The sequence below is a fragment of the Branchiostoma lanceolatum genome, chromosome 14 (genome assembly GCF_035083965.1).
Source record: "Branchiostoma lanceolatum isolate klBraLanc5 chromosome 14, klBraLanc5.hap2, whole genome shotgun sequence".
Taxonomy (NCBI): domain Eukaryota; kingdom Metazoa; phylum Chordata; class Leptocardii; order Amphioxiformes; family Branchiostomatidae; genus Branchiostoma; species Branchiostoma lanceolatum.
This window is the reverse complement of record NC_089735.1, coordinates 11762737-11779097: the sequence shown is the minus strand read 5'-3', so window position 1 is coordinate 11779097 and position 16361 is coordinate 11762737. Positions and strand designations below refer to the sequence as shown.

Sequence of the window (16361 nt, the reverse complement as noted above, 5' to 3'; positions counted from 1 at the left end):
GCTAAGCTACTTGAGCTCAAGACTGTGGAAGATAGCTCTCCTCTCAAGTTTTTAAAATACTGTATACATGTAAGGATCCGACCGCATTCTTAGTGTTCAGTGCACCTGTTGCAGCATTTGATACTCTTTCCTAGTATCACTATCGATTTCAAACTTACTCTTTTGCAGCATTGTATTTTAACTGTTTGCCTTCTGAAAAAGGATCTGAATGTGGGTTCGCCCTGAAATATTTCTCGCTCTCTTGTTCAACGAAGGGTAGGTTTTCAGGGCCTCACTGTAAACTATAAAAGATCAGCGCGCGCATTGTCACTGAGTTGAGCCAACCTGGCTAAACAAGACAGACTAGAAGCATAGAAATAAACAGAACAGACTTCTCTGCTATAAAGGCCCTTTTATCAAACCATCCTCATATCTAAGTGCCCCTCAGATGATGATGTACTTGTCATGGTGTACTACTAGTGGATTGAAGTGTCCTCGTGACTGAAGAGGCCTTCTAGCGACATATACACGATTTACAGCAGAGCATCGGATTCTACCCTCCATGTCCCTCATATCTAGATTTTCTTTCTTGGACATGCTAGCCTTGAAAAGGCTTGATGTTTGTTAACTTAGTAAGGTGGCGCGCTATCAGTTAACCGGTACTTTGTTTTATTCTCCTGCCTCTGCAGACCAAAGTACCCGGTAAGGTATTGCCACCGCATGGATGTATAGAGATCGTACATCATGAAGTTCTGTCAGAGATTCACATGTGCTCTGGAACCGGGTCATATCTGAGGTCGTGCCCGTGACTGCGAGATTCAAGGTGAACGCCAGATGGCGCTAGAGCATCAATCGCTCTCCGATCCATACAGTACCCATTCAACAGAAATGGACTTGAATACACCGATATGTTTACTTCTTGAAGTGTTATATGGTTGCATCTTTTTGGTCGATTTCAGCGGTACTGGTATTCAAGTAATTCAACAGACACGAAAATTTATCAATAAGCTACCACACGCCACGTAACGTTACCAGTTCGCTCAACAAATGTGAACCACGCTCCTGCCGAGCAAGTAAGAATAGGACGGGCAAATTCTGTGTTATCATATATCAGCATTTTTCGTTTTATCAATGAGATTAAACATTCTTGAAATTTATCTATTTTCAATTTGCATTGCCCATTTTCATCATAAAAGTAAACTATCTGGAGCGATGTCGCCTTGTGAGTTCGAATAGACCATATATAGTTTACATGGCGCTTACGCCTATTGCATCGTCGCCAGGCAAACTTTTGTTTATACAGTTTGCATTACGGTCTCCATAACAAGTTCTTTGTGCTGTGTGACATAGGATCCGTTCTCTGCACTTGACCTACGTACGTCCTGCACACGCCATTGAAATTGGCTAATACTATAGCGCCAGCTCCAGCTTTGTTTGATAATAGTACTCCAACTGAAAGTCTCACTGATTGCTGCCGCACCACGCGCATAAGAAGTACTCTCCAAGTAGATGTCAGGAGGTCCCGACTTGTTTTTTTCACGTCTTTTAGTAGTCTTGTGGGCCTCTATTTTGTCAGGCTTTCTTTTTGGCTAGCACTGCCTAGCAGACAAAAAGAAAACCTGACAAAAACGCCGTAAAAGACGTCAAAAACTGAATGGTGGCTAATACCGGCTATACAGATACAGATGATTAACGTTGCGTTGGCCACTTATAAAATGTTCATCAGTGTGAGTGCAGGGTACTAGTACTTGATTTGGCCACGCGTGTTTGTGTTACACAATTGCAAAACTTTAGAATAAAACAAAACGCACTCCACATTTTCGCCAAAGTTTGCATACTCGTGTAAACAGATGCAGAGATGTGCATTGTGAACAAAGAGCAGCACAACTAAAAGCCTATAGTTTACATTATCCAGCATTTATATAGTTTTACTGGGGTCTTTAAAATCCCAACTATTAAGGTGCTGAGCACCTACATGCATTTGTCTTCCACGAATTATTTGTGTATTGTTGCAGTTCACTAGTGCAATCTGGGTTCGTTTTCAGAATTTTGATTAAGTTTGCTAATTATAAGTATTTCGCATGCATGAATCGCAAAGGCAAGCGAAATCTCTAACTGGTAAAGTTTATATTTTTGAAATGCAGAGCACGCCTACATTACAGACGTTATCATAAAAAGCTCACAGAGGTCACCGCTGAGGCAAATATCACAGGAAAAGTATTTACATGTAGCTAGGTAGTTTTGCGACAGCCAGACTGGCGTATTGTTATAACGTCGCGTTATTTGTTTTCAATAAGACAGGCTAAGTCCCCCTTTCAGGGGTAATTGATCCCCCGCCAACACAAAACCAGAATGGGCACGTCCTTTTATTCACACCCACGGCGCATGCGCCCTGCGAGCCCGTTGCTATGGCGACGGGGGGAAGCTGAGAGGTGGGTCTATTCACGGCAATGCAAACAGAGGCTCACCTGGCCGCCTACCATCGGAATTTTCTCGTCACTTCAGCTCGCGGTACGACAGGGATCCCGCACGTTACTCCGGCTCGGCGTGTGTGCAGGAAAGTTTAGGCGGACGACATGTCGACGACCTGCGGTGCGTATCACCTGGAAGCGTTGCGGAGGCAGCAGGTGCTCGACCGGAAGCAACTGGCGCTGCAGCGGCTGGCGCAGAAGGAGGTGAGTCGGCCCGCACCTGCCTCACGGTGGGCCCGGCCCCGGCAGGTGGAAATCACCGCGGTCCACTTCAACTCGTGAAGTTAGGCATTAGTTCACGTGCCATAAACGCTCAAATAAGATATATAAAATCTAACTCAAGTAACTGTTTGATAGAGTAGGACTTGTAACCCTAAATATCATTCACGTTAGAGTCATAAAGGTGAGTATAGCAGACGAGTGGTAGTCAGGTATATTCGTTTCATGTACATGACGTGTCAGCCCCCGATGGGTACGCCTTGTTTCGCGGCCGGACATTTACTACTTTAAATAACAATCCTCCCCCAAGTTCTTACTACTCTCTACTAAAAAACTCTTTCGACTGATAGATTTTACAAGTTGCCTGAATACGGTAAATAGCTATTCACAGCTGGCTCGACCCGTAGAAGGACCAGCTGGTCATTGGTTCTTGTGCTGTGACTTCCTGGCCGTTTAACCGTCTATTACACGTCTATTTTACTATCTATCCGCCCTTAGATTAGTAAGAAGGGGTTCAAGGGACTAGGCTCTTGCACAACTAGCGATTATACTATAGGGAAAGACAAACTCTTAATTTCTATCCATGATTCTAGAAGCGGCACACAGGCCAATGATAAAGAACACTTCAGAACAATCAATCCACACGCAATAATGTCGCCACTGATTGGTGCCCTGACACAAGTAATTAATTGTATTACCAGATCCTTTATCTAACATTTGACTGGTCTTGGTTATCGTTTTTAAAGATGGCCCGCCGAGCACAGCTTTTCCTATGCCTAGCAACGCTCGATGATCTAGCTCTCGAGTCCAACCACCGAAGTAGGCGTAATAGGGCTTAAAATGACGCAGTCTCCAAAATCTGACCCATCAACTTTGATAAGCGTCCAATTATCTGACCCTGTGAGCACGGCGGGTGTTCATATTTATAAAGCTCTGGAGACATCGCAAATTTTGGGCGTGCCCTGCATGAACTGTACCTACCTGTGCGCGTCATTGTCGTGAAAGATTGAAATCGTTTACAAGGACTTGTCTACACCATTTTTACACGATCTAGTATGGGCAAGTTTGGACTTTATTCACATTCACAAACGTTAAGGCTCAGAGAGTATAACCCCTGAAGTTTGACTTAGTTGCATTACCGCATCATTTAAGTCAGCAACATAGCACGGGTGTGTGTATTTTGTCCTTAAATTTTGACAACGATTGCGCCCATAAAAGTACCATTATCTTTAATCACGTCAGAGCGCACGTCACAACTAGCCTATAGGTGTTCCGGAATGATCCTAGCTACAGTTTCATTGTGTGTTCACCAAACAGTTCAATCCCTGGCCAAACGAACATTACAACGGCCCGCTCACTTGTGGTCTTTTGAGATGCACACGGCCGTGAACTGCAATTTTTACCCCCCTGGAGTATAACAAACTTGCCTTTAAAGGGAAGTCTGGAATGATAACAGTTACTTTAGTGCGTGTGCCCTCGTTAAAGGAGTTAGTCCACGGTCCGCTGAGAAGGGGCGTTTCGTTTGGAACCGGCTGCTCTTGGCAACGCGTTCGAGGCATTGCTATTTACGGAAGAAAACAAGCCTTAGCCTAAACTATATTCTCTTCCACACTTACAATAGCATTCAATGTGTCATACTCATATTTCGGAACTTGTGTACAAAATAACTTCATCAACATTCCTTGCATCTACTTCATGCGAGAGAAAAAATCTGCATGCATGCAGATCGTCATGGTTCTACCAACGCATCAGGTGCCTGAAAAGCACCTGTTTTCACTGTGACCTGCTAAATCTAGCCGAACGGCCCACTAGTCACGACCTATCGTCACCAATTATGCGCACGGAGTCTGATGTTTAGACGGGCGAACCCTCTCAATTTCACCCGTATTTACCCTCCCGTGCCGGTGAGAAAGACCCCACTTGGTGAGAGCAAACACGCCCGACACACCTGTAGACGTCTGGTACATAAACTAAGACAGAAGTATGACACTTATAGGTGCTTCACGTCGGCACAAATTAGCTCACTATTGAAAATTTAGCCCGCACGTTTCCACCCATGTCTAAATAAAGATCCCAATCAGCGCCAAACACACGTAACGACTGAAGACGTCATTCCCAAACGATGTAGTGTGTCACCATGGAGACATCCCTCTGCTAAGATCTGATGCTCGCCATACAAAATTCTTAAACCGTGGCTGGGTCTTCCGTTTTGCTACACACCAGTGGTCATCAAAGAAGTTGTCAGAGTGAAATATCCCTTCGAAGAAAAGCACCTCGCATTCGGAATTCTAGCTCACAAAACTATAGAAACAAGTTGTTGAAGAAGCATTGTACCGTGCACGCAGAGCCTTCAAATTGCATAATTGGATCACAAAGGAAATGACAGGGATAATTTTTCCGTGGTTACAAAAGAATGACTGAATGAAAGGCTGGGCTGTCACTCACTGACAGATTCCGTTGCCATGGCATTTCCATGGTAAATTTTGTGTGTTCCAGAACACAATTCTTTTTTCTTTCTGAAATGATCCAATGTAGAAAGTGGAGATATAGACTACCAGAGCACACAAGAAAATCTTTCCTCTTGTAAAATTCTTTCTGACTTAAATTTTGTAGGTTTTGTGAGGTGTGCTCAATTGGTAGATAACGATACAATTCTAACTCATGAAATATCATCGGCTTGAGAAAAGACATGTCGTATAATGAGATAATGAATCAAAATTCATGTTAACAAATGTTAAACCTAAAATTGCATCCGACCAGAAATAAAGGAGAATCATGCAATGTTGCCTACACTGGGGAGAAAGAACCATTTCAGAGCAAAGCCTTGCTACATACTTAAGCTATAAATATTATTAAGTTTGTTCATGTATTGACTTGCTAGGTAAATTTGAAAATAAAACTGCACTGCCTGAGAGCTATGGGATTATGTGAGTCACAATCCCTAAGCAACCAGAAAGTATAAGAAGCCAAAACAACTAAACATACAGGAACTGGGACATCTTGAGATTGGGAAAATAAAATGTTTATCTTACTCTCAGTAAGTTCCTTATCTGCTGGCCATCGCTCCATGCTCTGAAAAATAGGTAATAAGCTGGATGGAAAATCAGCCGTCACAAAAGGGCAGTCATAGATTAGGAGGTAATCATCACCCCACGCTTGAAATGGGGCCAAAGAACAATTAGCTGTCCAGGTAATCAGGGCAGGTGCGCTCGAGTCAGGTGTACTCCACTCAGGTGTGCTCCACTTGGGTACGCCGTTCATTTGTATTCCCATGGCGCATCTATCCACACAGTAGATACAACAGACAAACACAGTCACCACCTCTGCACAAAACCTGCCCTGTCTTTATTTATTTTGCCAGCATATAAAGTTTCACAGTGCCGGGGTTGTAGTGTTTTTCAACAACACTTGATCCGGGCCGGCTTTGTACTTTCTGGAGTTAAAGATTTTTCTCTCCTCGGTTAAAGGTTCCCTACTGCCCTATTTGTTACACAAAGTGGGGGAAATTTCATCCCTAAGAAAACGAAGGAATGGTAGATAAGGTGATGGGGGGAGAGAGAGGTCCCGGGCGGGAACAAAAACTGGACATGGTGGCCTTTGTGAAACAGGTCGCTGCCGCTGAAAAGAGGTGGCACGCCAGCGTCAGGTGTCTGAAACATTAGGAGCTAGTCACTAATTAAGTACCTGCCAGCGGTGTACAGAGAGGGTCTCTTAAGTAGACGCTTTTCCAAGGGTTGGCTCGTACAGTATCGGTATGCCTTTGTACACCTACATTACAAGCATGGCACCCCACACAATCTCGTAAACATTAAGTCATCACTATTAAACACTTTCTTACCCTCTAGAGGCTGAAAGACCAAAGATTATGTCACTCAACATATTCTAAAAGCAAATCTTTAAAGGTTTTGTGCGTTTTGTTGTCTTTTAAATCATACGTTCACAACTTACATCGTGTTCGAATTATGAAATGAGGGGTTACATAAATCCAAACTTTTGGTCGCTGTACAGTCACTGTCACAGTCTCCACAGTTCTGCAATCTTTGAGAGATTTTATAGTCACCCATGACAAATAAGGTGACAGTAACTGCACAAATAGAGTTATTTTAGACATAGATACACTTAGCAACAGAATAAAAAGTTGAAACCAAACTGTCTAATGTACTAATGTCCCAATACATTGATACCAGGTTGCCCCTCAGAGACCTTCCTTTACATAACTGTGTTACATTGTAAGTCTATAACTATCCTCTAGTCTTCACTTGTCTGTAAACACTCCTGTCTGTCTTGCCATGCTGCTCCATGGACCCATAGTTCGGGATGTCCTGGGATAACCCCTTCCACCCTGATCTCCGCCCGGATGTGCTGCTACAGGACAGCCAACCGTGGTCACCTGACATGACAGTAAGTCATCAGTGAAAAAAAAAAGATAAGATGCATGTTAATACATGTAGCATCATCTAATGCCATGCCCACTGCAAAAAATCACCCTGGCATACTGGCTTGTGTTCCATCCTTCCTGCTGCCTTAGTGCTGGTCAGCCTTCAATCAATCAGATTATCTCTCTCCTGTTGCTACCAGCCAATCACACTGCCTGTTGACTGCAAGTGGTGACGTGATTGGCTGGCAGCTTTCCCTCCAAGAACAAGAGCGAGGGTATCTGATTGGTTGATGTCTAGACAGTGCTAAAACAGGGAAAAGGATGGATCACAGGCCGATACGCCAGGGTCGTTGCTAATGACACATACAAGCGGTGTGCTTAGCATGCAAAGAAGGTGAACACCTACAATGTCTGAAGGCTGATGTAAAAGCAAGCAAAGGACACAGCCATCCATCAACACGTGGAATGCACTGTTAATCACATGATGCTTATCTCCTATTGGGATAAAGTGCATTCTACTGTGTACATGAATACAGCATTACCTTGGCATTTCTGTCAAACTGAACAAAAGAAATTAGACCTGCTTGACAGTTTTGAACAAACCGAAAGAGATTAAATCATTAAAGGTCAACAATTGACCAAAACCTGCAAGCAAATTTCCACATCTTCAACACTATCAAGCTTGCTAGAAAAATATTTCAAATTACGCATGAAAACCTCTAAATGTATTAAAATGAAATCTCTCTCAGAATACCAGACATCTGCTAATTACCATTTATTCTCTATCGATTTTTACTGAGTCCACCTCTGACTTAATTCATTTCATAATTTCTAAATGATTCAAACTTAAACAAACCAAGGTTGTTTGCACCTGCAAAAAGACAATTACAATTTCTTTTTCATCATACATGAAGTGGGTTAATCCTCTTTTTAACTTCAACCAAGCCTTGGCTTTCTTTCCATATGGCACTGTCAGATAGATAAGTTCCACAGCCAAGTACATATCACAAAATGACCATATCTTTTCTGTTGATGACAGACATACATTTCCTTTCCTTTCAGTCTGCTTGTTAAATATTAATTATGCATGACAAGTCCCAATTCATAACTCATAATGCACCTTCCCTACACAATAGAGTACTCAGGTCTGCCATCAAGTCCATTGTTCTCTTTGTGTTAGAGCAATATGGTATACAGCAAGTATTTCAATTGACTACGTTCTTGAAGCATAAATAAATAATGCATGCACTTTTCTATGTAAGCGCAATAAATACCATTCAAGTACTTGAAGTAGAGACAAAACCCTTGCAAACTAAGGTACTAGATTTTTTTCTGCATGCATTGTTGTCAACCACAAAACTATGCTATACAGACTGAAAATACATACTAGTATTGTATGTAGCATGACAGAAAATACTATTAGTGAAAAAGTCTTGATCATGTGCAAAATTGTTTCAAAATAAGACATTATCTTCTTGTGGATTGTGCCAAAGATCATATCACTATATTAACTGGACATTCACTAGAATGAAAGACAAATGTTGAGAGGTGCTCCTATCTGCAGGAAGGCCCCAAGCCCTTCTCTCCTGACATGGGGCGTCCTACAACAGCCGACATGATGCCGCAGGGCGGTCCAATGGATGGACCCCCGATGTTCGGTCCTTCGGGCGGCGGCTGTGACTCGCCTAACGAGTTGGTCCAACCAGACGGAGGCATGGGCGATCTCGGAGCACCGAGATTCATAGACGTTCCAAAGAGTGCAAGAAATGGCAGTCGCCTTGGTACGCCGCCATCAAGAGCGGGTAGCGGGATGCGGTCTGGTTCTGCGGCGCCCTTCAGCCCTATCATGGACGACGGAGACGGAGGAAGAGCCGACTCTCAGATGAGTGGCATGAGCGAGCCTGTCGTTCCACCCAACCTACAACAGGCAGCAAGGGCTGCGGGAGCTGTTAGTTCAAGTTTCCTTACTCCCTTCATCACTCTGCACCTCCAATGACTGACAGCAGAAGCACCAAAACTTGATCACCTACTATGGACAATTGTTTCTGGTAGCTTTACCCTGGAGCTGTTACTGCAAGTTTCTGTACTCCCTTCATCACTCTGCACCTCCCATACCTGACGGGATAAGCACCAAAACTCAATCACCTACTATCCTACTATGGACAGTTACTACTGGTAGCTATACCCTGGAGCTGTTACTGCAAGTTTCTGTACTCCCTGTACCACCCTGCACCTCCCATGCTTGCCAGGAGAAGCACCAAAATTTGATCATATACTGCAAACAGTTGTTGCTGATAGCTATGCACTAGTAAGATTCTGTTCAAGAAAGGTGGACAATTGTGTGTAAAACATTCGAACTGTGACAAAATTCTATCACCACCTTCATCCAGCACAACCTTTCCTAAAGTGTAACCAACATCTTCGCTTTAATGGATCAACCCTTAACAACAATCACCTTTTTACTATTGATAAGTGGAACAAATTAATGGCACACAAAATCAATGGTACTGCTGATAGCAAAGTATGTGCCACAGTGACTGCCATGAGCTTTGACAAGTCTGAACAGGTTCCCATACAAATGTCTCCGTCTTGTGTCCCCACGGTGTGAAGGCAGCAGAGGACTTGGACAGCCTGTTTGGCGACCTGTCGGTGGAAAAGGCTGTCCGATTTACCTCACCTGCGGTAGGGCAAACAATATCACACACCTTCGCACAACAGAAGGCCCACCTTGTTTACCTTTCAGTGCATGAATCACTGTCATTGTTATCATTTATTAGGAACTTAATTTCTTACTCACTTCGTCATTTTAACCTGGGTATTTTAAGAATGAACCTTGGTGTGAAAGAATTTAAGTTTACAGCTTTACAAGTTTCTGTGTCACTATTCAGATTTTCATATCTTATTTACATCAGCGAACATTTTTGTTAAGTCATGGTTTGTCTCTGTACACCCTGTTCATGTGGTATCACCCAAGCCTTCATACAATTTTAGTTCATAAGTTTTTATTTGAGTTGAACTCATCTATCATAATCATAGATATGATGTAAAACTTGGAAGAGAACATTTTAACAAGAAATAAATTGATAAGCTTTCGTCTCAATTTACTGTGTTTTTCATTACTCCATGTATTGTTTTAAGTTTAAACTTTGAACAGAATGTCAAACATTTTAACAAGAAATAAATGATAAGCTTTCATCTCAATTTACTGTGTCTTTCATTACTTTATGTACTATTGTTTTAACTTATCTGTCACTTGATGTACATATGATAAAATGATAATCAATAACAAAGGGTGGTGATATTGAAATACTAAATGTTTCCTTGCTCTTTGTCCTGCTGCGTTTGGAAGGGAGGAAACACAGTTGATTTCGGTGATGGTGGTGGTATAATGGAAAAACCCTGGAGTCCTATGGTAGGAACATCAGGAGACCCTCTGAGTTACAAAAGTTTATTTCATCTGACTGTATAATAAATCCTGCACTCCTGAAAGGAAACCATTTATTTATACCAGTCCTACACAAAAATGCATTTTCTCTCTCATTTTTCTGTGCACAGAATATAATTCTTCAAGTAGGAATATTTTGGTACAAAATATCCATGTGCCTGTTAGACAGCAGGAATACGGATCGGCCGAAGAGTACACTTAACTCTAAAGGGCATTTTCGGCAGTAAAAAGCCCAGCGTTCTCTCGGTAGTTACGCGTTTTTTAGAGATGTTTGAAGGTGCCCAACCCCACTCCTATGTAATGAGGTAGAATTTGTAGCAGAAAAATATGCTTGGGTCTGTGGCCATTTTCAAATTTGGTGACCTTCTGGCTTAAGTGTCAGATTAGGATCATAGTAGTGCTAGGCATGTCTAATGTAAGAAAAGGAAACACACGTACTCTGAACTTACCAACATTGCTCGTCTTTGTGCTACAGGCGGAGGAACAGGCTCGTAGCGCTGAGCAGGCTGCTCGGCTGGAGCGACAGAGGCGCGAACGCATCGAGGCCAAACACCGCGCCCAGCAGGAACATCTAGCGGCCCTGAGCGGCGGAGAGAAACGGAAATCCCATAAGACGGATCGGTAGGTATTCATCAATGAATAAAGTCTGCTAGCACATTTCAAAAAGCAACATCTTGATGTGTATCATCTGCATCACTAGCTGAAATTGAGAAAGTCTTTCCCATATAGTCACCTACAGACTACCATATTTTTGCAGGCCAAAACAAACCTTTTACAGTCATTCTAGGTAACGTTGGGTAACATAAATTCGGGATTTTTCCGATAATGGTTGACTGAAATCAATCTAGCAGAACAATAAACCATCCTTTTTTTCTATAATTCTGTCAGTATCATGTACTATCTTTGCACTAATCATATATGGTAGATTTTGTCTCTAGTCGTGCTGACACCATAATATTTCAACTTGAAACTACCGTCCGCCGCACGCACAATTGCGGTGCTGTCGGACAGGGGGGCACATTAATTCGGGAGAGAAGATTCGTGTTGAATATCTTACCGCTAATCACATTTTATACAGCAGCTATTCGTTCCATCCTTGGCTTGAGGAGAGTGCTATGGATATAGACGTGTCCAAGTAAAAAAAATACACGAAAAAACGGCCGTACCGCACACATCAGGCCAGTTCGGGTACAACCCGTGTGTTGAGTCGGTAGAACTTCACTCAAAGTCGGCCCATCGTCATCATCGGGCAACGTGTAACGTTACATTATTCATGGGAAGTTAGCTGGATGCCGTAGCAATGGTAATACTACTATGTCCATGTGTTCCTTGTTGTGTTAGGAGCAAACTTTGAGGAAAATATCTTCCTCAGTCCACTATCACACGCAGCATTTAGACAAAAAAGTGTTCCTCACAAACCTTTGTCGTCTGCTTGACAACAGGATTCTGGTTAACAATATGGCGGCGGGAAAATACACGTGCCGTAGGTTGTAGCAACAGAGAGGAGTTTTGATGATTGACCACACTTAGAATCCAGTTGCAGGTTAGCAAAAGAGATTGTAATAAGTTGTCTTGTAAATAATTGTGTTGAGCAGGAAGCGGATGTGACATTTTTCTTATAAACCAGCCGACAACCATGTTGTTTAATTCTCCCACGAAGTCCTCAGACTGTTCCAATAAGGGACGGAGAGTTTTTGACCTCGTCGCCTTATAATCCATGCTTATCGAAGCTTTTCAGCCAGTGTTCTGAATACGTAAGTCTGTCAGGTTGCATTTCTAGCGGTATTACTGATGTTGCATCTAGCACATATCCCTAAATACCCCGTTTTCGAAAAATCCCGAATTTAAGTACCCCGCGAATTTAGGTTACCCAACGTTATATTCAGGGGAACTTTTTTGTAATTTTTTTTATTCAAAACGTTTCTTACATTAGGTAGAATGGGATGTCACTGAATCTTGCTTGCCTATGTTTGTGCCTAGGAGGGCTAAGTCAAAGCAAGCCAAGTCCGACGCAGGACCAAAAGCACACAAAGTTGTGTATAAGCAGGGACCCATAACCAGAACCCATCTTGTAGAGTACTAGCCTAGGTCAGGTGAGCAAACCTGTCGGCTGTGTGTTAGTGTATACAGAGTCATGTGCCATGCAGGGTCCCTCAATAGTGCCTTGCTGTGATCTGTCTTGCCTACAGTCTGAAGTGGGCATACTTTTGTATTCGCTTTTGTTCACAGATATTTGATAGTGCTGAAACAATGCAATGTTGCCCAGTGTTTGTACCATTTGGTTATGTTGGTTTGTCTCTGATCTTTCATACATGCCTTTTGAAGAGTTATTACAATGAGATTTTTTCCTACTCTTGGTAACCCTTCAGCATCCTCTGTAACTTCTCCCCTTACACTTCAAGCATGGTGACTGGTTATGACAGCTGTGTCTTATCCACTAGCGACCATCATGCCATCTAACACTATCCTAATCATTGCATCTTCATCAAACCCTTCAAAGGCATAAAATCATATCATTTTACCTCAGTCTGCAAAAATCAAAGCTTCATAATTCCTCATAATTACATGATCATCTACACCCCAATCTGGCAGAAATAAAACAAGGCTTTAAGGTTCTCCAATAAAATCATATTCAGCTGCTGACCTCATACCCTGTCTCGCTCACTCCCTTTAAATCTACTACCTCTAATAATTAAATGGCTCAAACCCTGATAATTGTGACAAGCTATCAATTACAATTCAAACCAGTCTACTTCCTAATTCTTAAATCAACAATACAAACGTTACTCATGCAGCTGGATATTTCTAAGCGGTCAGATGTTTCAGGTAGCATCCACTATTTTTCATCAGTGACTGTCATCCTTATCCCTCGTCCAAACTCATTATGGCCTTGTTTGTCTTGAAGAGATGATGGGTTTTCCTTCAGTCACTGACAAAAGACAGTGGATGCCGTCTGAAACGTTTGACATTCAATGAAACCTACCCAGCTGCTTGAAAAACTTTTGCATTGTTTTAATAATCTTATTAACTGATGTCTAACCTTAATCAACCTACCTCCTTCCACCATTCCCAACCAACTCCAAATCCTGTCCATTTCTTGACCGGAGATTAAAACCTACCCCGTTCTTCCTGACAGTCGTACGGACCACCTGACCAGACAGGTGCTGTCGCTCACCCCCACCGACCAGAAACGGCTCTACAGTGTTCTGAAAGAAGAAATGTCCAAATCTGCACGGGCCAAAGTTCAGGGCCACAAAAAGTAAAGAACTCTATACCACAGTGTCTTAGAATCATGAAACAGCCAAATTAACCTGAAGTGACTGTCATCTGTATATAATCATCCTTCCAAAAATGTATGACATGACAGTACTTTTGTAAAAACATGTCTTGAACATAATGTACCTTACTAATGATAAACATGAACTATGATCAGATAATGCAGTGGTTGGTTTGCTTATTGTTGAGTGCAGTATGTGTGGTCAGTGTCTTCTATTTCACTGATTTTACTGCTAGTCACATTTCATAATACCGGTAGTCACTCATAGCAAAATAGACATTCAAGACACAAAATTGACTGTCATTCTTGCAAGAGTGTTGTACAATGGGCATGAGGAAAATCATTAGAAACTTAAATGTGTCATTCTAATTAATGAACATCCATTATGAACAGAAACAAAATATCATCAAATCATTCATTGAAATCAAAATACATCGAAGATATCCAGGACACTACAGATTTGTTACATGTCTAACAGTTTGATACATCATAGGAAAGATACGTGTATCTGTTAGTCTAGTCCGCACAGTAGAAATGTTGAACCCAGCTCACCGTGCCCCTTGGTGCTTGCAGCTACAGGACCCAGGACCCCACGGGAGGAGTCCATCCTGCCGTGATTCACGACCTGAAGAAAAAGGAAAAATACCTGCGCGACAACAACCTCACCATGGGGCACTGGTCCGACTATGTTGACTAACTCTTAAACAGATCAATGTCAAGTACAGCTTCAGTTCTGCTTACAAAACATGTGCCTATTGCTGACATAGTAACGCTATCTTTTTGCCTCTCTTTACCTCTCAAAGTATCGCTTGTAATGACCGAGGAAAAAGTTTTACACTTCTAGCAATCATCGAACCTACTGATGCGTACATGTAAGAAAAGCTGGTGAAAGATGTATATGATTGTTACAAATACAATGACTATCTCACAAAGCCAACTCCTTTATCATCAATGTGTTAGTTATCCTGAATCTGATTATCTTTATACTGTATTTGACTGGTATTAAGTGGAATTATAACAGTAAACAACAGTGAAATATTATTGTTTTCTTCTTGAATCTTGGGTGTGGGAATTAGAAACTATTGTTGCCTATATGCTGCTAATCTGTACATATACGTAGGATGTGGTGTTCTCCAATCGTTCTTGGACTTCACGTACATAGTCTAGTGAGGGAATAAAGATTTAAACAGCTATGTAGTATTGTGTACATACATTAATTAGAGGTTGGCCACATAATGTCATTAAGGTAAACTGTGTTTTTACAATAAACAATAAAACTTTTTAGCTCACAAGAGAGCATAAGTCAAAGGATCTAAATTCTCACTCTATTTTTTAACATTAAGTGGCTAGCCTCTGGTTAAATTAAGGAAAGACTAGGTAAACATGGCATTTTGTGGGGCTTGGAAACAAGCACATCTTTGTTAATACCAAGACCACATTAATGTCTGTTAAGTAAGATTAAGGATAAGGAAGTGATGGCATTCATTGTGCCTTCATCTGACCAAGAATCTATGCACTTACGTTCTTGTGTACATTTGTAGTAAAATGTTATGTAGAATAGACTGCTGTTGTTGTTGTTGTTACCATTTTCAGGATGTCCAACACATATAGATGTGGTTTTGTACCAATTTTTTTCTGCTATCCTTCTTTCCTCACTGGTGGTTTCAATAAAAGTGTATCTGGTTGAGATGGACTTTTGTGGTTGACTTTTTATGTGTCTAAATCAATTAAAACTTTACGTTTTCTGTTGCTTTGGATATTGAGTAATAAAGTTGGTAAAAACAACAACAAAAAACACATAAAACAACTTCCGAAAATAATCTTATCGGGTTGGTAGAAAATAGGATATGGGAGATTCTTTATACACAACCAGGTATCAATCTCACCTGCTGACGTTTCGATGTCTATCAGACACCTTCTTCAGAGCTTCTGACTGGAGTACGGTGCTTCTCACCACAATGTAGGTGGCGCATATTTGGGACAGTGTTCTCACCGCAAAAGTGCCACCTACATCAGCTACTTATAGCGGTGAGAAGCAGTACTCCAGTCTGTTATGGTGTCTGATAGACATCAAAACGTTAGCAGGTGAGATCAATACCTTGTTGTGTGTAAAGAATCTCCTATATCCAACATAAAACAACTGTATAACAGACTAGGACCGGGCCAGGGGTCAGGACAACAGATTCATTTGTTGGATTGTACCAGAAAATCCAGTCATGAACCGTGATGAGGGCGGGATACAAATTTAGTCACACATTCTTCACACTGTAGCAGCAATACCTAGCTGCCGCATGAAGTAGAACCAGTCAGTCTCTCACCAAAACGTTGGCTCTGTATAAACACTTGGTTGTGTACAAAGATCTGTCATCTAAACTCTGTTGTGGTACCCAACAAGGGCTGACCCATGAACAAACTTACTGTTGATTTAATGTGTAGAGGGAGCATTAAGGGTAGGGTCGAGGGGAAATTAATTCCTTAACATCAAGTCTTTAGGGGATGTGATAGGAAAATTTGCTCTGTCTGGGGGCAATTATTTGGACAGTGCAAGAATCAAAACTTGGGAACAGTAAAGATCTGGGCTGCTAGATCTAT

General features: G+C 41.8%; 1 protein-coding gene across 5 annotated transcripts; it reads left to right on the top strand.

The window, feature by feature from the left end:
- Positions 1 to 6946: 6946 nt before the first annotated feature.
- On the top strand, positions 6947 to 15456 carry LOC136448209 (uncharacterized). Of its 5 annotated transcripts, none has more exons than XM_066447460.1 (7): positions 6947 to 7070; positions 8612 to 8995; positions 9658 to 9729; positions 10397 to 10459; positions 10968 to 11113; positions 12473 to 12585; positions 13629 to 13836. In XM_066447460.1, the coding sequence occupies exons 1-6, from the start codon at positions 6987 to 6989 to the stop codon at positions 12573 to 12575; spliced, it is 852 nt and encodes a 283-aa protein (XP_066303557.1). In that variant the 5' UTR covers positions 6947 to 6986; the 3' UTR covers positions 12576 to 12585; positions 13629 to 13836. The 5 variants fall into 5 exon arrangements, with proteins under 5 accessions (XP_066303557.1, XP_066303556.1, XP_066303553.1 ...); XM_066447459.1 differs by lacking the exon at positions 13629 to 13836 and adding an exon at positions 14343 to 14507 and having other exon boundaries at positions 6949 to 7070; XM_066447456.1 differs by lacking the exon at positions 12473 to 12585 and adding an exon at positions 14343 to 15456 and having other exon boundaries at positions 6972 to 7070; positions 13629 to 13751.
- The last annotated feature ends 905 nt before the right edge of the window (positions 15457 to 16361 follow it).

Excerpts from the sequence above, each read along its gene's own strand:
- LOC136448209 (XM_066447456.1), top strand. The coding sequence starts at position 6,987 with ATGTCCTGGGATAACCCCTTCCACCCTGATCTCCGCCCGGATGTGCTG. Across the intron at positions 9,730-10,396 it reads TCCGATTTACCTCACCTGCG|GGAGGAAACACAGTTGATTT; the intron begins GTAGGGCAAACA and ends TGCGTTTGGAAG. Across the intron at positions 10,460-10,967 it reads AAAAACCCTGGAGTCCTATG|GCGGAGGAACAGGCTCGTAG; the intron begins GTAGGAACATCA and ends TTTGTGCTACAG.